The sequence below is a fragment of the Ranitomeya variabilis genome, chromosome 7 (assembly GCF_051348905.1).
Source record: "Ranitomeya variabilis isolate aRanVar5 chromosome 7, aRanVar5.hap1, whole genome shotgun sequence".
NCBI lineage: Eukaryota > Metazoa > Chordata > Amphibia > Anura > Dendrobatidae > Ranitomeya > Ranitomeya variabilis.
Window position 1 is genome coordinate 240,349,733 of NC_135238.1, and position 25,446 is coordinate 240,375,178.

General features: G+C 51.0%; 1 protein-coding gene across 4 annotated transcripts in view; it reads right to left on the reverse strand.

The window, feature by feature from the left end:
* Window positions 1-25,446, reverse strand: part of SEMA5B (semaphorin 5B) — a 257,209-nt gene that overhangs the window by 34,705 nt on the left and 197,058 nt on the right. For all 4 annotated transcript variants that reach the window (XM_077273308.1, XM_077273307.1, XM_077273306.1 and 1 more), the window contains 2 exons: window positions 5,965-6,082; window positions 4,989-5,164 (listed from right to left, as the gene is read on the reverse strand). In XM_077273308.1, the coding sequence (XP_077129423.1) occupies window positions 4,989-5,164; window positions 5,965-6,082 (294 nt within the window). The remainder of the gene's footprint in view (window positions 1-4,988; window positions 5,165-5,964; window positions 6,083-25,446) is intronic.

The following is a 25,446-nucleotide window of genomic DNA, read 5'->3' on the forward strand; positions in this document are numbered from 1 at the left end:
AACGGCTCACAGAGCATGTGACGAACGTAGCGCAGCGCTACAATGTGTCACATTTTAATTACAGATGAAGTTCAGACTGTGAGCCAGCACCTGTGTGTGGGATGATGGCGGCAGCAGCGGATTACATGGCCGAGCTGGATGATGTGAGTGCTCCGAGCTGGATGATGGGAGTGCTCCGAGCTGGATGGTGTGAGTGCTCCGAGCTGGATGGTGTGAGTGCTCCGAGCTGGATGATGGGAGTGCTCCGAGCTGGATGATGGGAGTGCTCCGAGCTGGATGATGGGAGTGCTCCGAGCTGGATGGTGTGAGTGCTCCGAGCTGGATGATGGGAGTGCTCCGAGCTGGATGATGGGAGTGCTCCGAGCTGGATGATGGGAGTGCTCCGACCTGGATGGTGTGAGTGCTCCGAGCTGGATGGTGTGAGTGCTCCGAGCTGGATGATGGGAGTGCTCCGAGCTGGATGATGGGAGTGCTCCGAGCTGGATGATGGGAGTGCTCCGAGCTGGATGGTGTGAGTGCTCCGAGCTGGATGATGTGAGTGCTCCGAGCTGGATGATGTGAGTGCTCCGAGCTGGATGATGTGAGTGCTCCGAGCTGGATGATGGGAGTGCTCCGAGCTGGATGATGGGAGTGCTCCGAGCTGGATGATGGGAGTGCTCCGAGCTGGATGATGGGAGTGCTCCGAGCTGGATGATGGGAGTGCTCCGAGCTGGATGATGGGAGTGCTCCGAGCTGGATGATGGGAGTGCTCCGAGCTAGATGATGGGATTGTGCAGAGTGGTTTCAGTCATCTGGATGGCCATGTAATTCCCTCCACTGCAGCAAGAGGGCGCACATCTCATATGGATGAAGGCTGGGAAGCAGCAGGTCACAGCCTCCTCCTGCCAACACCAGCTTCTCCTCCAGTGGAGGGTGTAAAGTTTGTGCTTTCTGCCTCACTCCCCCTCCTCACACCTGATTATCAGCCATAGCACTGTATATTCTGCAGGAGGCAGACATGGCCCCCGCCCCATGCACACAGCCACGCCAGACTGAGGTGCTACACTGTGCAACAGATTCCCTCAGTGTAACCCCAATAACGACAGAGTGTAAGCTCCTGTGCACAAGTCAGAAAAGCACAACCGGGTCTGGGGCTCCAGATCAGCTGAGAATAAACCTCTGGGGCTTTCTCCCCTGAGCTGTCAGAGAACGAACAGAAAGAAAAACTCATCTCCTGAGCGGCAGCAACAACCTCCATATCGAAGAGCAGCCACAGATGTGTACAACCCACTGCACCAGAATCTCAGCAGTGACCGGTCAGGAGAAAGAATAATCCACCACGCAGCATCAGCCGCCCCTCTTATAACACTCCAGTACTGATATAACACCCAGACATTACATCATAAGTGACTGATATCAGCCACAGTGAGTGCAGCTCTGGGGTATAATACAGGAGGTAACTCAGGATCAGTAATGTAATGTATGTACACAGTGACTGCACCAGCAGAATAGTGAGTGCAGCTCTGGAGTATAATACAGGATGTAACTCAGGATCAGTAATGTAATGTATGTACACAGTGACTGCACCAGCAGAATAGTGAGTGCAGCTCTGGGGTATAATACAGGAGGTAACTCAGGATCAGTAATGTAATGTATGTACACAGTGACTGCACCAGCAGAATAGTGAGTGCAGCTCTGGAGTATAATACAGGAGGTAACTCAGGATCAGTAATGTAATGTATGTACACAGTGACTGCACGCAGAATAGTGACTGCAGCTCTGGGGTATAATGCAGGAGGTAACTCAGGATCAGTAATGTAATGTATGTACACAGTGACTGCACCAGCAGAATAGTGAGTGCAGCTCTGGAGTATAATACAGGAGATAACTCAGGATCAGTAATGTAATGTATGTACACAGTGACTGCACCAGCAGAATAGTGAGTGCAGCTCTGGGGTATAATACAGGATGTAACTCAGGATCAGTAATGTAATGTATGTACACAGTGACTGCACCAGCAGAATAGTGAGTGCAGCTCTGGGGTATAATACAGGAGGTAACTCAGGATCAGTAATGTAATGTATGTACACAGTGATGCACCAGCAGAATAGTGAGTGCAGCTCTGGGGTATAATACAGGAGGTAACTCAGGATCAGTAATGTAATGTATGTACACAGTGACTGCACGCAGAATAGTGACTGCAGCTCTGGGGTATAATGCAGGAGGTAACTCAGGATCAGTAATGTAATGTATGTACACAGTGACTGCACCAGCAGAATAGCGAGTGCAGCTCTGGAGTGAAATACAGGAGGTAACTCAGGATCAGTAATGTAATGTATGTACACAGTGACTGCACGCAGAATAGTGACTGCAGCTCTGGGGTATAATGCAGGAGGTAACTCAGGATCAGTAATGTAATGTATGTACACAGTGACTGCACCAGCAGAATAGTGAGTGCAGCTCTGGGGTATAATACAGGATGTAACTCAGGATCAGTAATGTGTGTACACAGTGACTGCACCAGCAGAATAGTGAGTGCAGCTCTGGGATATAATACAGCAGGTAACTCAGGATCAGTAATGTATGTACACAGTGACTGCACCAGCAGAATAGTGAGTGCAGCTCTGGAGTATAATACAGGAGGTAATTCAGGATCAGTAATGTAATGTATGTACACAGTGACTGCACCAGCAGAATAGTGAGTGCAGCTCTGGGGTATAATACAGGATGTAACTCAGGATCAGTAATGTAATGTATGTACACAGTGACTGCACCAGCAGAATAGTGAGTGCTGCTCAGGAGTATAATACAAGATGTAAGGCTACTTTCACATTATCGTCGTGCACTGCACGTCGCAATGCGACGTTGCAGCGCACCGACGCATACTGTGCAAGCGCCGCACAACGGGGGCAGCGGATGCAGTTTTTCAACGCATCCGCTGCCCCATTGTGAGGTGCGGGGAGGCGAGGGCGAAGTTCCGGCCGCGCATGCGCGGTCGGAAAAGACGGGAACGACGCACCAAAAAATGTTACAAGCAACGTTTTTTGGTGGCGACGGTCCTACGCAACCGTCGCACGACGGTTGCGACGTGTGGCAATGCGTCGCTAATGCAAGTCAGTGGAGAAAAAACGCATCCTGCAAGCACTTTTGCAGGATGCGTTTTTTCTCCAAAACGACGCATAGCGACGTGCAGTGCACGACGCTAGTGTGAAAGTAGCCTAACTCAGAAATCATTATCTGTGATTATAGGTCGTCGTGTAATCCACAAATGCAAGTTACAGCTCTATCACATAAAATAAAGGCTGTATATATTAGAACAATCCAGAAACGCAGACGTATTCTCTGAGCCAAAGACCATTTGTAATGGACAGAGGAAAACTGGAAAGCTATTTTGTGGTCGGATGAATCAGAATGTGAAGACTCTTAACAAGCCCGGGACACAGTGTTCTTCAGGAGGAGAGGGACCATCCAGCTTGTTATGGAGGAGAGGGAACATCCAGCTTGTTTGGGGATCCAGCTCGTTATGAGGGAGAGGGAACATCCAGCTTATTATGGGGAAGAGGGACCATCCAGCTCGTTATGAGGGAGAGGGACCATCCAGCTCGTTATGGGGGAAGAGGGACCACCCAGCTCGTTATGAGGGAGAGGGACCATCCAGCTCGTTATGGGGGAAGAGGGACCATCCAGCTCGTTATGGGGGAAGAGGGACCATCCAGCTCGCTATGGGGGAAGAGGGACCATCCAGCTCGTTATGGGGGAAGAGGGACCATCCAGCTCGTTATGGGGGAAGAGGGACCATCCAGCTCGTTATGGGGGAAGAGGGACCATCCAGCTTGTTATGGGGGAGAGGGACCATCCAGCTCGTTATGGGGGAAGAGGGACCATCCAGCTCGTTCTCAGCGCACAGTTGTTGACATCTCTGATGTATGGGGAGCATTAGTACCTATGACAGGGGCAGGGCACACATTAAAGCGCCATCAATACTGAGCATTTTATAGAGGTAATAGAACAACATCTGCTCCATCCAGACAGCGTCTATTTCAGTGAAGACCTTTTATATTTCAGCAGGATAATGGTAAAACCCCATCCTGCAAACATCACACAACACGGCTCCGTAGAAGAAGAGTCCAGTGATGAATCAACCGCCTGCAGTTCGGACCTTCCACCAAGCGAAAACATTTGGCGCATTACGAAGCAAGAAATACAGCAAAGACCCCAAACTGGGAAGCAGCAAGAACCAGACATCAGACAAGAAGGGCACAACTTTCTCCCAAAACTCCAGCTACTGTCTCCTCACTTCCCTAACAAATACATACTGTTGTAAGAAGAAGAGGGGATGCTGCACAATGGTGGACACGGCCCACCCAGACACAATGGTGGACACGGTCCACCCAGGCACAATGGTGAACACGACCCACCCAGACACAATGGTGGACACGGCCCACCCAGGCACAATGGTGGACACGGCCCACCCAGGCACAATGGTGGATGTGGCCTGAGGCACAATGGTGGATGTGGCCTGGGGCACAGTGAGGGACACGGCCCACCCAGACAATGGTGGACACGGCCCACCAAGGCACAATGGTGGATGCGGCCTGGGGCACAGTGAGGGACACCGCCTGGGTACAGTGGGAGACGGGGGGTTATGTGGCCCCGGACACAGTGGGGGATGCGACATCGGGCACAGTAGGAGACATGGCCCGGGCACTGTGGGGACACAATCTAGGCAAAATGTGGTATGTGTTGCTGCCATCAATTTCTAAATTAGTTAATTTATCAAATGAAACAGGACAACGTCCAACGTCTGATCTGTTCTGTGTGATAAAATATTGAGATGAAGGATTTCCAGATCCTCACATTGTGGTTTCCTTTACACTGTACACAAAGGCACATCTTTTTTGGACTGGGAGTTGTATGTAACCTATTCACTCACTGCAGACTTTGTGACCTTTGACCTCTGTGTTTCGGGTTCTGGGTCCATTATTATTGATTAATAAACTTGTACTCACCGCGAGCAGTTGGCTATCTCTATACGGGACCCCTCACACTCACGGCCCCCGCAGCGCGGAGCAGGATTATTACAGGTCCTGGAGCGGCACAGACACGTGGAGTCTCCATCCGAGTGCTGACATGGCTGCCAGGCTGCCCACACCCCGAGTCCTCCGTTAATTCTCAAGTTGCGAACCTGCAAGAAGAGGGAGAGTGGCGATAATAACACGGAGGCGCAGGTATTCTAGGCCTGCACGGGAGACAGTTGCAGCCTCGGTCCACACCTTATTGTATCAAGTGCCCCCCACCCGCGAGCCCCTCCAGCACGAAAATCCGAGACATAGAAATCCTCCCCGACGCTTCGTATAGGAGCTCAACCTCCAGCTGGGAGCGTGAAAGCCGCACTTTTTACACTAAGAATCCCGTCTTTATTTTTAGCATCTACCTGCTGACTGATGGGCTGCGGAGAGCTGAGACCCCAAACCACTGATTATAGAGGGAGATGGAACTTTACAGAGACAGGACAAGTACAGATATGAAACGCGTGGTGCCGGGGGTCCGCCCCTTCACTCTATGCTTTCTCAATGGACTGTGTGCACTATGTAAAGATACAGGACTGAGCTGCAATACCCAACACAACCATGGATATGAGGGGCGCTGTGCATGGCAGGAAGCAGCATGGTTTCCTAACATAATACAACTCCTTGATATTATAATAGACACTAATGTATATTGAGACATTGCACGATGATACAAGTCGAGCTTTAGAATTAAACAACATCGCCAATCAGCGATAATGGAAACTCTGCACTTTTATATGGACCCAGCGATCCAACAGAAGAAGCTTTTAGGAGGATGGGATCCTTTTCTCTGATTGGCCAGTATCGCTCTCCAATCATAGGATGAGATTTATATTAGGAAATTCCTTTCATGAGCATGTGACTTGTGCACTCCGCTCCCGGCGGCCACGCAATAGGCGGAGCCAGCGCCACTCACCGGGCAGTCCGTGATGTTCTGGAACCACAGGCTCATGTTGGAGCTGTCCTCCAGGGTGGTGCAGCGCTTCTTCTTACTGTCCCACCCGCAGTACGGGTCCCTGGCGCCAAGACACGTCCTGGAGAGAGAGGGGCCTAGGGTTAATCTGGACACTAAGCCCTGGGGGGACTGGGGTAACAGAAAGACAACGGGAAGGTTTGGGGTAATAGATAAACAGTGGGATGGAGGGGTAAACACAGGGACATTGATGGTTTGGGTTGGGGTAACAGTCGGACAGTCCTAGGAGGGGGGCAGGTAATGGAAAGACAGAGGGGTCGGGGTACTAGATGAACAGTGGGAAGGAGGGGTAAACACAGGGACATTGACGGTTTGGGTTGGGGTAACAGTCGGACAGTCCTGGGGGGGCAGGTAATGGAAGGACAGAGGGGTCGGGGTACAAGATGAACAGTGGGAAGGAGGGGTAAACACAGGGACATTGACGGTTTGGGTTGGGGTAACAGTCGGACAGTCCTAGGAGGGGGGCAGTAAATGGAAAGACAGAGGGGTCGGGGTACTAGATGAACAGTGGGAAGGAGGGGTAAACACAGGGACATTGACGGTTTGGGTTGGGGTAACAGTCGGACAGTCCTAGGAGGGGGGCAGGTAATGGAAAGACAGAGGGGTCGGGGTACAAGATGAACAGTGGGAAGGAGGGGTAAACACAGGGACATTGACCGTTTGGGTTGGGGTAACAGTCGGACAGTCCTGGGGGGGCAGGTAATGGAAGGACAGCTGGAGGGGTCGGGGTACTAGATGAACAGTGGGAAGGAGGAGAAAACAAAGGGACATTGACGGTTTGGGTTGGGGTAACAGGAGGACAGCCGGGGGGCAATAGATGAACAGTGGAGAGGGTAATTACAGGGACAGTGGGGGGGAGGGTTGGGTAATAGACAATGTTGGGGGGCAAGGGTGTTAAAGAGAAAGTGCGGGGGGGGGGGGGGGGGTTTGACTGTAATGAACTATTGAGGGGTCGGGGTAAAAGAAAGACAGTGGAGGGGTTGGGGTATTAAAGATATAATGGGGTCCTTCGTCTGCTCCTTCCTCTTGCCCGGTCTTGTTCATTTCTCGCATCCTGTACATGGGGGCGCACTGCATATAAGTCATGGCGCCCCGCACAGACATCCACACAACTTCACACTTGAGATTAATTGTGTTAAATCTGAAGATGAAAACAGAAAAGCTGCAGAATTCAGGAGAAGCTGATGCAGGCGGGGGCCTCGGCGGCCATCACTCCTGTTGTACGGCGACGTCTTACCGCTCAGCCGTCTCTGCTGCCCATAGCAACAAATCAGAGTGCGGCTTCCATTCTACATTCTGCTTTGGTAAAATGAGAGCTGGGCTGTGATTGGTTGCTAAGAGCAACAGAGACATTCAGGTTCATCAGTCTGCCCCATTGTCTCTCCCCCTCTCCCGGACCCCCAGGTTCCGTGACGTCACTGCATGGAGACATCGGGTGACGCTCAGGAGCCGAACTGTCTGGCGCCATCTGTAGATGCGGTCATGTAATGTGGCCCCTCAGGAGCCGGGGCCGAGAGGCCACTCCCGTCATTATGGCGCAGTGACTGCAGAAGTTAGTGCTTCCTGTGTGTCATCGGGACAAGTGGTGTCTATATAACATGTGACGTGCGCCATATTGTCACCGAGCACGGCTGCTCGGCCATTTCTACAGACGCAGCTCCTGTGTGAATGCGCTGCAGCAGCGGGAGCCGCCATAGTCTCCACCACTGACCTAACTGCACAGCAATGTGCGGCGGCCACCACCACAATGGCCACTTAATGCGAGGCGTATTAATAGCCACTGGATTCTTGGCAGATGGAGGCCGTACTTCATGTCCCTCGATAATGCCCCGAGCCCACGTTCAAAGGCGGTCTGACATTAAACATGGCGGCCAACACAAAGCAGCGACTCATCGGCCGCACACTGCGACGCTTCACGAGAATCTCCGAGGCCCGGACAACAAAGCGCGAAGACGGGAGGCAAACAAACAGCCGGCGCGGCCCCTGTAAATGGAGCATTATGGAAGGGGGGATCAGTCACAAATGTGCCCAGAGATGCCCCCGGGCTTTCCGCTGTGGGTTTATCAGGCCAAATGTTACACAAAGCTTTCCCTGTTCGTCCGCCGCTGTCTGTCTGTCTGTCTACACAGTTTTCACAGGCAGCGGTAGATGGCGGACAAGCGCGGACCGTGTTTTGTTAGAAAACTTGGAACAATGGCCCCTTTCATAGCTGGGATCCCGGAGCCAGGGCACAGAGGAAGCCGCGCAGGATATGATCCGGGCCCCTCGGGATGAGGGGGATCTCACCTACACACAGGCAACCTGCAAAACTTCACCAGGCCACCCAAAATAAATGCCAAAATCAGAAAAAACCCTGCGGTCGGGCCACCCAGAATGCACCGGGGCCCCGAGGCACGAAATTCACAGATGTAATTAGTGGCAGTGTCACCTGTGGAACTAATGAGGGCACGGCAATGGCTGATGTGTGCCCCGGGGTACGGAAGGGTTAATCAGGCACTGGAGCCGAGCTGCTCCGGCAGCGGAGGGGTTAATGTCGCGTCTGTCGCAGACGTCTTGGTCTGAATGGCGAGTAATCAGCGCGGGTGAGCGGCGGCCGCCGAGTCCGTGGAGAGCAGCACTTTGCATCTACTTTGTTCTATCGTAATGTGATTTAGCCAAGTGTGAAAAAAACACTCGTGGTAAAGCGGCGCCATTTCTCCGGGTAGAGATTACGCCTCAGATGTGATTAGGAAACAAGAACAGAATGTCAAACACCGGAGCCAAAGAAAAAGGTGGAGGAGGAACAGCGCAAGACGACAAGGTGGAAAAATGGAGGACTTCATTGGAGACAAGGGAAAATCCAGCGGCTCAACAACGCGGCGATGAATTAATAATCTGCGGCACAGAAAACTCCGGTGCACAACACGGCACCTGCGCACAAGATAGCGGGAGCAAAATGTGGTGCCAATCAGTGATGAGAGAGGGAGCGGGGAGAAGCCGAGGCACGGACCAGACACACACACGTGCCCGTGCCGTATGGTGGGACTATGGCTACAGAGATATGGCGGCACATGGTAACGGGCACAAGGCGGTTCATGAGTGATTCAAGAATAATAGAGACTATATCCAGTGCCCAGTAATGACTGGTGGTATATCCGGTGCCCAATAATGACTGGTACTATACCCAGTGCCCAGTAATGACTGGTACTGTATCCGTTGCCCAATAATGACTGGTACTATATCCGGTGCCCAGTAATGACTGGTGGTATATCCAGTGCCCAATAATGACTGGTACTATACCCAGTGCCCAGTAATGACTGGTGGTATATCCGGTGCCCAATAATGACTGGTACTATACCCAGTGCCCAGTAATGACTGGTACTGTATCCGTTGCCCAATAATGACTGGTACTATATCCGGTGCCCAGTAATGACTGGTGGTATATCCAGTGCCCAATAATGACTGATACTATACCCAGTGCCCAGTAATGACTGGTACTATACCCAGTGCCCAGTAATGACTGGTACTATATCCGTTGCCCAATAATGACTGGTACTATATCCGGTGCCCAGTAATGACTGGCACTATGTTCGGTGCCCAGTAATGACTGGTACTATATGCGGTGCCCAGTAATGACTGGTACTATATGCAGTGCCCAGTAATGACTGGCACTATGTTCGGTGCCCAGTAATGACTGGTACTATATCCAGTGCCCAGTAATGACTGGTACTATATGCGGTGCCCAGTAATGACTGGTGCTATATCCAGTGCCCAGTAATGACTGGTACTATATCCAGTGCCCAGTAATGACTGGTACTATATCCGGTGCCCAGTAATGACTGGTACTATATCCAGTGCCCAGTAATGACTGGTACTATATCCAGTGCCCAGTAATGACTGGTACTATATCCAGTGCCAAGTAATGACTGGTACTATATCCGGTGCCCAGTAATGACTGGTACTATATCCAGTGCCCAGTAATGGCTGGTACTATAACCGGTGCCCAGTAATGACTGGTACTATATCCGTTGCCCAGTAATGACTGGTACTATATCCAGTGCCCAGTACTGACTGGTACTATATCCGGTGCCCAGTAATGACTGGTACTATATCCAGTGCCCAGTAATGACTGGTACTATATTCGGTGCCCAATAATGACTGGTACTATATCCGGTGCCCAGTAATGACTGGTACTATATCCAGTGCCCAGTAATGACTGGTACTATATCCGGTGCCCAGTAATGACTGGTACTATATCCAGTGCCCAGTAATGACTGGTACTATATCCAGTGCCCAGTAATGACTGGTACTATATCCAGTGCCCAGTAATGACTGGTACTATATCCAGTGCCCAGTTGCCCAGTAATGACTGGTACTATATCCAGTGCCCAGTAATGACTGGTACTATATCCGGCGTCCAGTAATGACGGGTAATACTGTATATCCAGTGCCCAGTAATGACTGGTACTATATCCGGCGCCCAGTAATGACTGGTACTATATCCAGTGCCCAGTAATGACTGGTACTATATCCAGTGCCCAGTAATGACTGGTACTATATCCAGTGCCCAGTAATGACGGGTAATACTGTATATCCAGTGCCCAGTAATGACTGGTACTATATCCAGTGCCCAGTAATGACTGGTACTATATCCAGTGCCCAGTAATGACTGGTACTATATCCAGTGCCCAGTAATGACTGGTACTATATCCAGTGCCCAGTAATGACGGGTAATACTGTATATCCAGTGCCCAGTAATGACTGGTACTATATCCGGTGCCCAGTAATGACGGGTAATACTGTATATCCAGTGCCCAGTAATGACTGGTACTATATCCAGTGCCCAGTAATGACTGGTACTATATCCAGTGCCCAGTAATGACGGGTAATACTGTATATCCAGTGCCCAGTAATGACTGGTACTATATCCAGTGCCCAGTAATGACTGGTACTATATCCGGTGCCCAGTGATGACTGATACTATATCCGGTGCCCAGTAATGACTGGTACTATATCCAGTGCACAGTAATGACTGGTACTATATCCGGCGCCCAGTAATGACTGGTACTATATCCAGTGCCCAGTAATGACTGGTATTATATCCAGTGCCCAGTAATGACTGGTACTATATCCAGTGGCCAGTAATGACTGGTATTATATCCAGTGCCCAGTAATGACTGGTACTATATCCGGCACCCAGTAATGACTGGTACTATATCCAGTGCCCAGTAATGACTGGTACTATATCCAGTGCCCAGTAATGACTGGTATTATATCCAGTGCCCAGTAATGACTGGTACTATATCCGGCGCCCAGTAATGACTGGTACTATATCCAGTGCCCAGTAATGACTGGTATTATATCCAGTGCCCAGTAATGACTGGTACTATATCCGGTGCCCAGTAATGACTGGTACTATATCCAGTGCCCAGTAATGACTGGTACTATATCCGGTGCCCAGTAATGACTGGTACTATATCCGGCGCCCAGTAATGACTGGTACTATATCCAGTGCCCAGTAATGACTGGTACTATATCCGGTGCCCAGTAATGACTGGTACTATATCCGGCGCCCAGTAATGACTGGTACTATATCCAGTGCCCAGTAATGACTGGTACTATATCCAGTGCCCAGTAATGACTGGTATTATATCCAGTGCCCAGTAATGACTGGTACTATATCCGGCGCCCAGTAATGACTGGTACTATATCCAGTGCCCAGTAATGACTGGTATTATATCCAGTGCCCAGTAATGACTGGTACTATATCCAGTGCCCAGTAATGACTGGTACTATATCCAGTGCCCAGTAATGACTGGTACTATGATTGGTGCCCAGTAATGACTGGTACTATATCCAGTGCCCAGTAATGACTGGTACTATATCCAGTGCACAGTAATGACTGGTACTATATCCGGTGCCCAGTAATGACTGGTATTATATCCAGTGCCCAGTAATGACTGGTACTATAGCCACTGCCCAGTAATGACTGGTACTACGTTCGGTGCCCAGTAATGACTGGTACTATATCCGGTGCCCAGTAATGACTGGTACTATATCCAGTGCCCAGTAATGACTGGTATTATATCCAGTGCCCAGTAATGACTGGTACTATAGCCACTGCCCAGTAATGACTGGTACTATATCCAGTGCCCAGTAATGACTGGTACTATGATCGGTGCCCAGTAATGACTGGTACTATATCCGGTGCCCAGTAATGACTGGTACTATATCCGGCGCCCAGTAATGACTGGTATTATATCCAGTGCCCAGTAATGACTGGTACTATAGCCACTGCCCAGTAATGACTGGTACTATATCCAGTGCCCAGTAATGACTGGTACTATAGCCACTGCCCAGTAATGACTGGTACTATATCCAGTGCCCAGTAATGACTGGTACTATGATCGGTGCCCAGTAATGACTGGTACTATATCCAGTGCCCAGTAATGACTGGTACTATGTTCGGTGCCCAGTAATGACTGGTACTATATCCGGTGCCCAGTAATGACTGGTACTATATCCAGTGCCCAGTAATGACTGGTACTATATCCAGTGCCCAGTAATGACTGGTACTATGATCGGTGCCCAGTAATGACTGGTACTATATCCAGTGCCCAGTACTGACTGGTACTATATCCGGTGCCCAGTAATGACTGGTACTATATCCAGTGCCCAGTAATGACTGGTACTATATCCGGTGCCCAGTAATGACTGGTACTATATCCAGTGCCCAGTAATGACTGGTACTATATCCAGTGCCCAGTAATGACTGGTACTATATCCAGTGCCCAGTAATGACTGGTACTATATCCAGTGCCCAGTTGCCCAGTAATGACTGGTACTATATCCAGTGCCCAGTAATGACTGGTACTATATCCGGCGTCCAGTAATGACGGGTAATACTGTATATCCAGTGCCCAGTAATGACTGGTACTATATCCAGTGCCCAGTTGCCCAGTAATGACTGGTACTATATCCAGTGCCCAGTAATGACTGGTACTATATCCGGCGTCCAGTAATGACGGGTAATACTGTATATCCAGTGCCCAGTAATGACTGGTACTATATCCGGCGCCCAGTAATGACTTGTACTTTATTCGGCGCCCAGTAATGACTGGTGGTAAATCCGGTGCCCAGTAATGACTGGTACTATATCCAGTGCCCAGTAATGACTGGTACTATATCCAGTGCCCAGTAATGACTGGTACTATATCCAGTGCCCAGTAATGACTGGTACTATATCCAGTGCCCAGTAATGACGGGTAATACTGTATATCCAGTGCCCAGTAATGACTGGTACTATATCCAGTGCACAGTAATGACTGGTACTATATCCGGTGCCCAGTGATGACTGATACTATATCCGGTGCCCAGTAATGACTGGTACTATATCCAGTGCCCAGTAATGACGGGTAATACTGTATATCCAGTGCCCAGTAATGACTGGTACTATATCCGGTGCCCAGTAATGACGGGTAATACTGTATATCCAGTGCCCAGTAATGACTGGTACTATATCCAGTGCCCAGTAATGACTGGTACTATATCCAGTGCCCAGTAATGACGGGTAATACTGTATATCCAGTGCCCAGTAATGACTGGTACTATATCCAGTGCCCAGTAATGACTGGTACTATATCCGGTGCCCAGTGATGACTGATACTATATCCGGTGCCCAGTAATGACTGGTACTATATCCAGTGCACAGTAATGACTGGTACTATATCCGGTGCCCAGTAATGACTGGTACTATATCCGGCGCCCAGTAATGACTGGTACTATATCCAGTGCCCAGTAATGACTGGTATTATATCCAGTGCCCAGTAATGACTGGTACTATATCCAGTGGCCAGTAATGACTGGTATTATATCCAGTGCCCAGTAATGACTGGTACTATATCCGGCACCCAGTAATGACTGGTACTATATCCAGTGCCCAGTAATGACTGGTACTATATCCAGTGCCCAGTAATGACTGGTATTATATCCAGTGCCCAGTAATGACTGGTACTATATCCGGCGCCCAGTAATGACTGGTATTATATCCAGTGCCCAGTAATGACTGGTACTATATCCAGTGCCCAGTAATGACTGGTATTATATCCAGTGCCCAGTAATGACTGGTACTATATCCAGTGCCCAGTAATGACTGGTACTATGATTGGTGCCCAGTAATGACTGGTACTATATCCAGTGCCCAGTAATGACTGGTACTATATCCAGTGCCCAGTAATGACTGGTATTATATCCAGTGCCCAGTAATGACTGGTACTATGTTCGGTGCCCAGTAATGACTGGTACTATATCCGGTGCCCAGTAATGACTGGTACTATATCCGGTGCCCAGTAATGACTGGTACTATATCCGGCGCCCAGTAATGACTGGTATTATATCCAGTGCCCAGTAATGACTGGTACTATAGCCACTGCCCAGTAATGACTGGTACTATATCCAGTGCCCAGTAATGACTGGTACTATAGCCACTGCCCAGTAATGACTGGTACTATATCCAGTGCCCAGTAATGACTGGTACTATGATCGGTGCCCAGTAATGACTGGTACTATATCCAGTGCCCAGTAATGACTGGTACTATGTTCGGTGCCCAGTAATGACTGGTACTATATCCGGCGCCCAGTAATGACTGGTACTATGTTCGGTGCCCAGTAATGACTGGTACTATATCCGGTGCCCAGTAATGACTGGTACTATATCCAGTGCCCAGTAATGACTGGTACTATATCCAGTGCCCAGTAATGACTGGTACTATATCCAGTGCCCAGTAATGACTGGTACTATATCCGGTGCCCAGTAATGACTGGTACTATATCCAGTGCCCAGTAATGACTGGTACTATATCCAGTGCCCAGTAATGACTGGTATTATATCCAGTGCCCAGTAATGACTGGTACTATATCCAGTGCCCAGTAATGACTGGTATTATATCCAGTGCCCAGTAATGACTGGTATTATATCCAGTGCCCAGTAATGACTGGTACTATATCCAGTGCCCAGTAATGACTGGTACTATATCCAGTGCCCAATAATGACTGGTACTACATGGCCCATGGCATTGGCAGACCCTGGTATAGTGAGGGCTGACGGCAGTATAATGGCACTGACACCATTGCAGGGAGATGCTGTATGTGGGGGCACACCAGATACACGCAGCATATGGCGCCCTATGCAGCATTACTTGTGGCAGACGCCGGGTGCATTCGGTCACCGACAGCGGCTGGAGCAGAAGAGGCGATTATCCATTGATGAAAATATCACCCCCACCATCCCCTGATCCAGGTGCTGCAGCCCCCGCTCTCCTCCTACAATGGATGTCGCCTGCAGCAAGATCAGGAATAGTTGGCAGGCGCCCGGGCAGAAAGCGTCTCCTCCACCCTCACAGGTGGCATCGCCCCCGACTCAGGTGGAATTTCCGAAATTCCAGGGATGATATAAAGTCCATTTATGGAGAAATAATGGAGATCCCCCAGACAAGAGTAATATTGTGCGTTGTGTGCCAGGAGCAGTCGCACGCTGGAGCGGGCACCGAGGTTGGCGAGACGCAGGGGCGACTCACACAACTAAGTCCTGGTGCTCAGCATGGCGGCACGGGCTACAGATATAACTGTGCGCTCCACTAACTACAGCAATCCCCACCGTGACAGGCCAATAATCCCAGCCACGAGGGCTCGTAACCATCAATTACCCGTGTAAACGCCATAAATAATCGATTACCCCATAAAACATCCATATACAAACACTTTCCTGCCGCGCTCCTAGCTTGTAAGCAGCAGCGAGAAGCGATATAAAGCACGACTGATGAGGGGCACGTGCCCGACAAGACCGCCAGGAGAATCCACACCAGCCGGAAACAGCGCCGAGCAATGGCCGTCCGGCAACTAATCCAAAACTACTACTGCCAGCCAGCAAATGGCAGCGCATGCTTAGAGTTGTAGTGCTGTCAGAGTGGACAAGGGTAGGATGACCAGGGAACCAAATAAGACAAAACTCAGAAGCATTAGCTGCCACCTCCACGTCAAGGGGCAGCGGCCCGTCGCTGGAAGATGGCGGCCATCTTGGGAAGGGGGAGCAAGTGTTAGAGGAGGCACTGACCCCGGCTCGGGGCTTCCAGGAACCCATTTGGCTCAGCTCCAGCGCATCAAGGAGACTCATTCTGTACAATTGACCTTGGATGACTTTCCAAGGTTGGAATCCGTGGTCCCGTGCTGCTCCACAGGCCCAGACACAACATGGAGGCCTCCAGACAGCCGCACTGATGTGATTGTGCCCTGGAGAGCTGTATTGTTATATGGAGTGTCACATTGTGGCGGCACATAAGTGACAAGGCCGCAGTCACGTAATTAAGAGCAAATCCCCCGAAATGAGTGAGCGGCAGAGTCAGTGCAATCCTATTAGCCTCTAATCAGCGGCTAATTACCAGCCGCTCCCTGACGCTTTCTTCATCATGCTACCGCCGGGGTCTCATTCATCATAATCTACTAATGTGCACAGTGTCGAACACACTGGGGGATATCAGGGGATAATCCCACAGACACAGCCAGGAGGGTCCCAGGCTAATCCCATTCACATATACAGAGGGGTCCGGGGACCTCAGAAAAAGGAGCTCAGACCTCAGAAAAAGGAGCTCGGACCTCAGAAAAAGGAGCTCGGCCCTCAGAAAAAGGAGCTCGGCCCTCAGAAAAAGGAGCTCGGACCTCAGAAAAAGGAGCTCGGACCTCAGAAAAAGGAGCTCGGACCTCAGAAAAAGGAGCTCAGCCCACAGAAAAAGGAGCTCGGACCTCAGAAAAAGGAGCTCGGACCTCAGAAAAAGGAGCTCGGACCTCAGAAAAAGGAGCTCGGACCTCAGAAAAAGGAGCTCAGCCCACAGAAAAAGGAGCTCGGACCTCAGAAAAAGGAGCTCGGACCTCAGAAAAAGGAGATTGGACCTCAGAAAAAGGAGCTAGGCCCTCAGAAAAAGGAGCTCGGACCTCAGAAAAAGGAGCTCGGACCTCAGAAAAAGGAGTTCGGGCCTCAGAAAAAGGAGCTCGGACCTCAGAAAAAGGAGCTCGGACCTCAGAAAAAGGAGCTCGGCCCTCAGAAAAAGGAGCTCGGGCCTCAGAAAAAGGAGCTCGGCCCTCAGAAAAAGGAGCTCGGACCTCAGAAAAAGGAGCTCGGCCCTCAGAAAAAGGAGCTCGGGCCTCAGAAAAAGGAGCTCGGCCCTCAGAAAAAGGAGCTCGGCCCTCAGAAAAAGGAGCTCGGACCTCAGAAAAAGGAGCTCGGCCCTCAGAAAAAGGAGCTCGGACCTCAGAAAAAGGAGCTCGGACCTCAGAAAAAGGAGCTCGGCCCACCTCAGAAAAAGGAGCTCGGACCTCAGAAAAAGGAGCTCGGACCTCAGAAAAAGGAGCTCAGCCCACAGAAAAAGGAGCTCGGACCTCAGAAAAAGGAGCTCGGACCTCAGAAAAAGGAGCTCGGACCTCAGAAAAAGGAGCTCGGACCTCAGAAAAAGGAGCTCGGACCTCAGAAAAAGGAGCTCGGACCTCAGAAAAAGGAGCTCGGCCCACAGAAAAAGGAGCTCGGACCTCAGAAAAAGGAGCTCGGACCTCAGAAAAAGGAGCTCAGCCCACAGAAAAAGGAGCTCGGACCTCAGAAAAAGGAGCTCGGACCTCAGAAAAAGGAGCTCGGACCTCAGAAAAAGGAGCTCGGACCTCAGAAAAAGGAGCTCGGCCCTCAGAAAAAGGAGCTCGGGCCTCAGAAAAAGGAGCTCGGGCCTCAGAAAAAGGAGCTCGGCACCGTCTGTGCCCATAAATACAGAGTACAATCACCCAGCACCGCAGCCATTACCGGGGGTGACAAATAATGCAATCCAGGCGGAGGAGAACGCATTCACTAACCGGCCGGGTAATTGCTTTGTTCTCTACTCGGCGGCACAAAGAGAAACATTACGGCTGAGATATAGCGAGTGCGGGATTATATGGCGCCAGGTTCCAGTGACTTCACATTCACCCCAAAATAGTCCTCAGGCCAAGATAGTAAATTGTCTCAATGTTCCCAATTATCTCACAGACGGGGGTCGGTCCTGAGAGGGATCAGACATTTTCATGACTAATTTGGGTTTTGCAGCAAATGTAAAAGTATCTGCGGAACCACGGATCAGGAAAAGGCAATGCAGGACCCAGTCTGACCCGGACCCCCGGTTCTGTCCATGCTGCCAGCAGGTTGTGGACGGACGGGATCCTAAAGATTTTATCACTTATGAGGGTCCCAGGATCAGGTAAAGCCACATCAATCCTATGGCTGAGTCAGGGCATGCTGAGACTTGTGGTTCCACTAAAGCTAACAAGAAACTGACCAACATATGTGAATGAGAAAAGACGGAAACGTTAATAAAAAGGCGCCGCATCCTAAATGTCAGGATTGTCGCGGACGGCGGGAAAGAATTAACAGCGGAGAACGGACACAGGCCGGCGATCAGGTGAGGATTCTGTGAAGCGTGCGGTGTGAAATCTGCACTAGATCTTTAGAATCCCCCCCGTGGGCATAAAGCTGTAATTTACAATCAGCTCTTATTTTCCTGTAATGAGTGTGCGGAGCGGCGGCGGGGGAAGGGCGGGCGCCATTTACGCATTTTCAGGTTTTAATTGCGGCATTTAAAGCGATTTTCACATTCAAGTAAAATAATAACGGTAAAAGCTCCAGAGAGCGAGGACGCTTCATGGCGAGAGGCGATTCGGAGTAACGTGCGCTCGAGGGGGCAAAGCAGCCAAACAAAATGGTCATCCCACCCGATCCAGCGATCACATCCCCTCCGGTCCTTCCTCTCCCTGTAAAGTCACTGGTGGCTTCTTGCTTCGTCCCTACATTTCCGCAATTTCCTGCTGAGATCACGAAGCTCTGGGGTCTCACGGCGCTCATATAACGAGGAGTGGGGTCTACAGCGGCTTTGAAGAAGAAATCAGCGGAGACGGCGACCTGTAGACTCCAATTACCGCAATGAGAAGAGTCACAGAGGACTCGTCGGGGAGACGAACGCGCCAATTACCGGAGAGTGCGGAGCGTTCCTGCTGCTCATCACTGATACGGAGGGATAGACGGATCCATGAAAGCTGCGCTACAGCGAGGCGGACGGCAGAACAACATGGGACTGATGGACACGGAACAGCCAACAATCCGACCTGACCTTCGCCCGATGGAGAAAACTCTATGTAGAGCAGTGAAACTGAGAAAATGGCTCCGAAAACTGAAGCTATTAATGCTGCCACACTGTGCAAAACAATACCACCGTGCAATGCCTACAAACAGCCACTGCAGACATAATACTGCTATAAAATGCTCAACGTCCAAATAATACCGCCAAACAGTGCAGAAATAATACCGCCATACTGTGTGCTAACAGTAACCCCACTATTCATACAATGCACTAATACTGCTGCCATACCGTGCTGAAATAATGGTGCTTCACAGTGACAATCACCAGCAATGACCATCAGGAGGCGTCTGATCAGCTCCAAATTTATTCTACAGCCGGACAACGACCCCCAACATCCGGCCAATGTCAGTAAGAACGAGGAGTCCTGGAGGTGAAGATCCGGAGCCCCGATCTCCCATTATCTCATATGAAGGATCCACCAAGCCTCATACACAGGAGATCCAGGATCAGGTCTCCAAGATGTCTGGAGCAACGTCCTGCCGAGATCCTCTGTAACCAGATACTGATGATGGAGGTGACGGGCGGGCACCAGATACTGATGATGGAGGTGACGGGCGGTCACCAGATACTGATGATGGAGGAGACCTGCGGCTCCCCTGTGGAGACGGACATGTGGCACATCTTTCGAGACTGCAGCACATACATTAATCCTGTGGACACGCTCAGTCTCGGCTAGATAAATGTCCCCGTACAATGTATCGGGTGCGGTGATTCCGCTCGGTCCAGTAGCGGCAGCAGACATGTGCTGCATCCAAAGCGCTACCTGATACTGACCGTGTGCACAGACCTTACAGGTTTTGGTCTCCAGTTTCCTTTTCCATGTCTCGGATGCAGAGGTTGCACTCAGATTTCTCCATGGTAACAAAATGCCAGCCAGGACCATTCCTGCACTCCCTCCCCGGCATCGCTGCCAATGCCCGTCATTCAGCACCAGTGACGGGTAAATTACACTACGCGGTGTGCCACGGGGTGAGGGCAGGCGTTCCCGAGATGTGCGGGTGACACAGGAACACTGTGACGCACACTGTAGCAGCGCAACACACAGCACAACATCATGGCAGAACGAGAAGGGTTAAAGGGCTGCCGCCTGCTCTCCTCCAGAGACAGCGCCTCTCCTGTCCACAGGATGTGTCTGCTACTGCAGGTATGGGTTTTTTATGCAGCTTTGTAGGTGACTAGAGTATAAGATAAAACAAGGCCAAGATCATAGTATTAGACGCAGACCCTCGGCACTGCGCCCCCTTTACAGCTTCACAATGGATTTTTGCTCCTAGCACAAATTGCACCTACAGAAATGAGGAATAACGTGTAGACATGAGCGCTGCTGTGAAGCTGCTTAATGCCGGCTCCCTGGAAGGCTGGAGACATTACATAGCAGCCCCGGCCTGACGCGGTGCCCGCCCCGGTGCCCCGGCCCTCTCACCCATGTCAGCAATGGAAGGATCTCATTAATCAAAATTCAGCACTTGACAAAGATCGTTATCTGGGGACAGCGAGGTCTCGCAGGGCGAGAAATGGATTTTCACCTCTCGAAGTCGTCATGAGCCGTAATAACACAATGCGGACGCGAGAGGTGTCAAGCGGCACAAGCTGCAGCCAATCCCTGCGCCCGCTGCTCCGCACGCGCCACTTATTGTCTAGGACCATCGCTGTCCGATAACCAGAGAGGCCCCGGGAAGAAAAGACGATGAAAAATCTGAAAAAAAATCACATCCTTCATCTAAAGGCACAAAGAAGCAAAAGATCGGAATTAACCCATTGCCAACTGTCAAATCCATAAATGTATGTGGATCTATAGCCGAAAAAGAGACAGTCCCTCACGCTACATATAGTCATTGTGTGCAGCCTCTTTCTCCTCTGCAGTCACTGTGTGCAGCCTTTTTCTACTCTGCAGTCACTGTGTGCAGCCTCTTTCTCCTTTGCAGTCACTGTGTGCAGCCTCTTTCTCCTCTGCAGTCACTGTGTGCAGCCTCTTTCTCCTTTGCAGTCACTGTGTGCAGCCTCTTTCTTCTCTGCAGTCACTGTGTGCAGCCTCTTTCTCCTCTGCAGTCACTGTGTGCAGCCTTTCTCCTCTGCAGTCACTGTGTGCAGCCTTTCTCCTTTGCAGTCACTGTGTGCAGCCTCTTTCTTCTCTAGTCACTGTGTGCAGCCTCTTTCTTCTCTGCAGTCACTGTGTGCAGCCTCTTTCTCCTCTGCAGTCACTGTGTGCAGCCTCTTTCTCCTTTGCAGTCACTGTGTGCAGCCTCTTTCTTCTCTGCAGTCACTGTGTGCAGCCTCTTTCTTCTCTAGTCACTGTGTGCAGCCTCTTTCTTCTCTGCAGTCACTGTGCGCAGCCTCTTTCTCCTCTGCAGTCACTGTGTGCAGCCTTTCTCCTTTGCAGTCACTGTGTGCAGCCTCTTTCTCCTTTGCAGTCACTGTGTGCAGCCTCTTTCTTCTCTAGTCACTGTGTGCAGCCTCTTCCTTCACTGCAGTCACTGTGTGCAGCCTCTTTCTTCTCTAGTCACTGTGTGCAGCCTCTTTCTTCACTGCAGTCACTGTGTGCAGCCTCTTTGTCCTCTGCAGTCACTGTGTGCAGCCTCTTTCTCCTTTGCAGTCACTGTGTGCAGCCTCTTTCTCCTCTGCAGTCACTGTGTGCAGCCTCTTTCTCCTTTGCAGTCACTGTGTGCAGCCTCTTTCTTCTCTGCAGTCACTGTGTGCAGTCTCTTTCTTCTCTAGTCACTGTGTGCAGCCTCTTTCTTCTCTGCAGTCACTGTGTGCAGCCTCTTTCTCCTCTGCAGTCACTGTGTGCAGCCTTTCTCCTTTGCAGTCACTGTGTGCAGCCTTTCTTCTCTGCAGTCACTGTGTGCAGCCTCTTTCTTCTCTAGTCACTGTGTGCAGCCTCTTTCTTCACTGCAGTCACTGTGTGCAGCCTCTTTGTCTTCTGCAGTCACTGTGTGCAGCCTCTTTCTCCTTTGCAGTCACTGTGTGCAGCCTCTTTCTTCTCTGCAGTCACTGTGTGCAGCCTCTTTCTCCTCTGCAGTCACTGTGTGCAGCCTTTCTCCTCTGCAGTCACTGTGTGCAGCCTCTTCTCTGCAGTCACTGTGTGCAGCCTCTTTCTTCTCTGCAGTCACTGTGTGCAGCCTCTTTCTCCTCTGCAGTCACTGTGTGCAGCCTCTTTCTTCTCTAGTCACTGTGTGCAGCCTCTTTCTCCTCTGCAGTCACTGTGTGCAGCCTCTTTCTTCTCTGCAGTCACTGTGCGCAGCCTCTTTCTCCTTTGCAGTCACTGTGTGCAGCCTCTTTCTCCTCTGCAGTCACTGTGTGCAGCCTCTTTCTTCTCTGCAGTCACTGTGCGCAGCCTCTTTCTCCTTTGCAGTCACTGTGTGCAGCCTCTTTCTTCTCTGCAGTCACTGTGTGCAGCCTCTTTCTTCTCTGCAGTCACTGTGTGCAGCCTTTCTCCTCTGCAGTCACTGTGTGCAGCCTTTCTCCTCTGCAGTCACTGTGTGCAGCCTTTCTCCTCTGCAGTCACTGTGTGCAGCCTCTTTCTTCTCTGCAGTCACTGTGTGCAGCCTCTTTCTCCTCTGCAGTCACTGTGTGCAGCCTCTTTCTTCTCTAGTCACTGTGTGCAGCCTCTTTCTCCTCTGCAGTCACTGTGTGCAGCCTCTTTCTTCTCTGCAGTCACTGTGCGCAGCCTCTTTCTCCTTTGCAGTCACTGTGTGCAGCCTCTTTCTTCTCTGCAGTCACTGTGTGCAGCCTCTTTCTCCTCTGCAGTCACTGTGTGCAGCCTTTCTCCTCTGCAGTCACTGTGTGCAGCCTTTCTCCTCTGCAGTCACTGTGTGCAGCCTTTCTCCTCTGCAGTCACTGTGTGCAGCCTCTTTCTTCTCTGCAGTTACTGTGTGCAGCCTCTTTCTCCTCTGCAGTCACTGTGTGCAGCCTCTTTCTTCTCTAGTCACTGTGTGCAGCCTCTTTCTCCTCTGCAGTCACTGTGTGCAGCCTCTTTCTTCTCTGCAGTCACTGTGCGCAGCCTCTTTCTCCTTTGCAGTCACTGTGTGCAGCCTCTTTCTTCTCTGCAGTCACTGTGTGCAGCCTCTTTCTCCTCTGCAGTCACTGTGTGCAGCCTTTCTCCTCTGCAGTCACTGTGTGCAGCCTTTCTCCTCTGCAGTCACTGTGTGCAGCCTCTTTCTTCTCTGCAGTCACTGTGTGCAGCCTCTTTCTTCTCTGCAGTCACTGTGTGCAGCCTCTTTCTCCTCTGCAGTCACTGTGTGCAGCCTCTTTCTTCTCTAGTCACTGTGTGCAGCCTCTTTCTCCTCTGCAGTCACTGTGTGCAGCCTCTTTCTTCTCTGCAGTCACTGTGTGCAGCCTCTTTCTTCTCTGCAGTCACTGTGTGCAGCCTCTTTCTTCTCTGCAGTCACTGTGTGCAGCCTCTTTCTCCTCTGCAGTCACTGTGTGCAGCCTTTCTCCTCTGCAGTCACTGTGTGCAGCCTTTCTCCTCTGCAGTCACTGTGTGCAGCCTCTTTCTTCTCTGCAGTCACTGTGTGCAGCCTCTTTCTTCTCTGCAGTCACTGTGTGCAGCCTCTTTCTCCTCTGCAGTCACTGTGTGCAGCCTCTTTCTTCTCTAGTCACTGTGTGCAGCCTCTTTCTTCTCTGCAGTCACTGTGTGCAGCCTCTTTCTCCTCTGCACTCACTGTGTGCAGCCTCTTTCTTCTCTAGTCACTGTGTGCAGCCTTTCTCCTCTGCAGTCACTGTGTGCAGCCTCTTTCTCCTTTGCAGTCACTGTGTGCAGCCTTTCTCCTCTGCAGTCACTGTGTGCAGCCTTTCTCCTCTGCAGTCACTGTGTGCAGCCTTTCTCCTCTGCAGTCACTGTGTGCAGCCTCTTTCTTCTCTGCAGTCACTGTGTGCAGTGGATGCAGCGGTAACAGTGAGCAATGTCAGCCATGCTTGCTATGATGCCATGCAGTCCTGGCCTCTCTCTTCACGGCCCCCGGCGCTCTGCCTCCACGGTTCCCCAGGAATGTGTTAATCCCCCGGCGTCTTGGTAATGTGCAGCGCAGACCAGGCGGTACAATAAAGCAGAATGTAGTCGCTCTCCAGCGGAGCGTCGCTCTCCAGTCCTGCGCCAACCTCACCAGCACCCCTCCCCCGTGACGAGCGCGCCGTTTGCCGGTTGATGGACTGATGTATAAAGTTCTTCTTGGAGAAGAGGCCATTTTATCACTTTAATGACACGAGAGAAAACATCCAGCGACTGCGAGCGCTCCACAAAACTGTGTCCGTAAATCAGGCCGCGATGTCTCCCTGCTGCGCAGGACAAAGTGCCGGGACAGCCGGGGATGGAAACGCCAAAATATCATAAACCAGGGAGCGGCCGCTTTATAGCCGCCGTTAAACGTTTACAAGCAGAAGTGATGCACACAGGCTGCAGTCACTGTGTGCAGCCTCTTTCTCCTCTGCAGTCACTGTGTGCAGCCTCTTTCTTCTCTAGTCACTGTGTGCAGCCTCTTTCTCCTCTGCAGTCACTGTGTGCAGCCTCTTTCTTCACTGCAGTCACTGTGTGCAGCCTCTTTCTTCTCTGCAGTCACTGTGTGCAGCCTCTTTCTCCTCTGCAGTCACTGTGTGCAGCCTTTCTCCTCTGCAGTCACTGTGTGCAGCCTCTTTCTTCTCTGCAGTCACTGTGTGCAGCCTCTTTCTTCTCTGCAGTCACTGTGTGCAGCCTCTTTCTCCTTTGCAGTCACTGTGTGCAGCCTCTTTCTCCTCTGCAGTCACTGTGTGCAGCCTTTCTCCTCTGCAGTCACTGTGTGCAGCTTCTTTCTTCTCTGCAGTCACTGTGTGCAGCCTCTTTCTTCTCTAGTCACTGTGTGCAGCCTCTTTCTCCTCTGCAGTCACTGTGTGCAGCCTCTTTCTCCTCTGCAGTCACTGTGTGCAGCCTTTCTCCTCTGCACTCACTGTGTGCAGCCTCTTTCTCCTCTGCAGTCACTGTGTGCAGCCTTTCTCCTCTGCAGTCACTGTGTGCAGCCTTTCTCCTCTGCAGTCACTGTGTGCAGCCTTTCTCCTCTGCAGTCACTGTGTGCAGCCTTTCTCCTCTGCACTCACTGTGTGCAGCCTCTTTCTCCTCTGCAGTCACTGTGTGCAGCCTTTCTCCTCTGCAGTCACTGTGTGCAGCCTTTCTCCTCTGCAGTCACTGTGTGCAGCCTTTCTCCTCTGCACTCACTGTGTGCAGCCTCTTTCTCCTCTGCAGTCACTGTGTGCAGCCTTTCTCCTCTGCAGT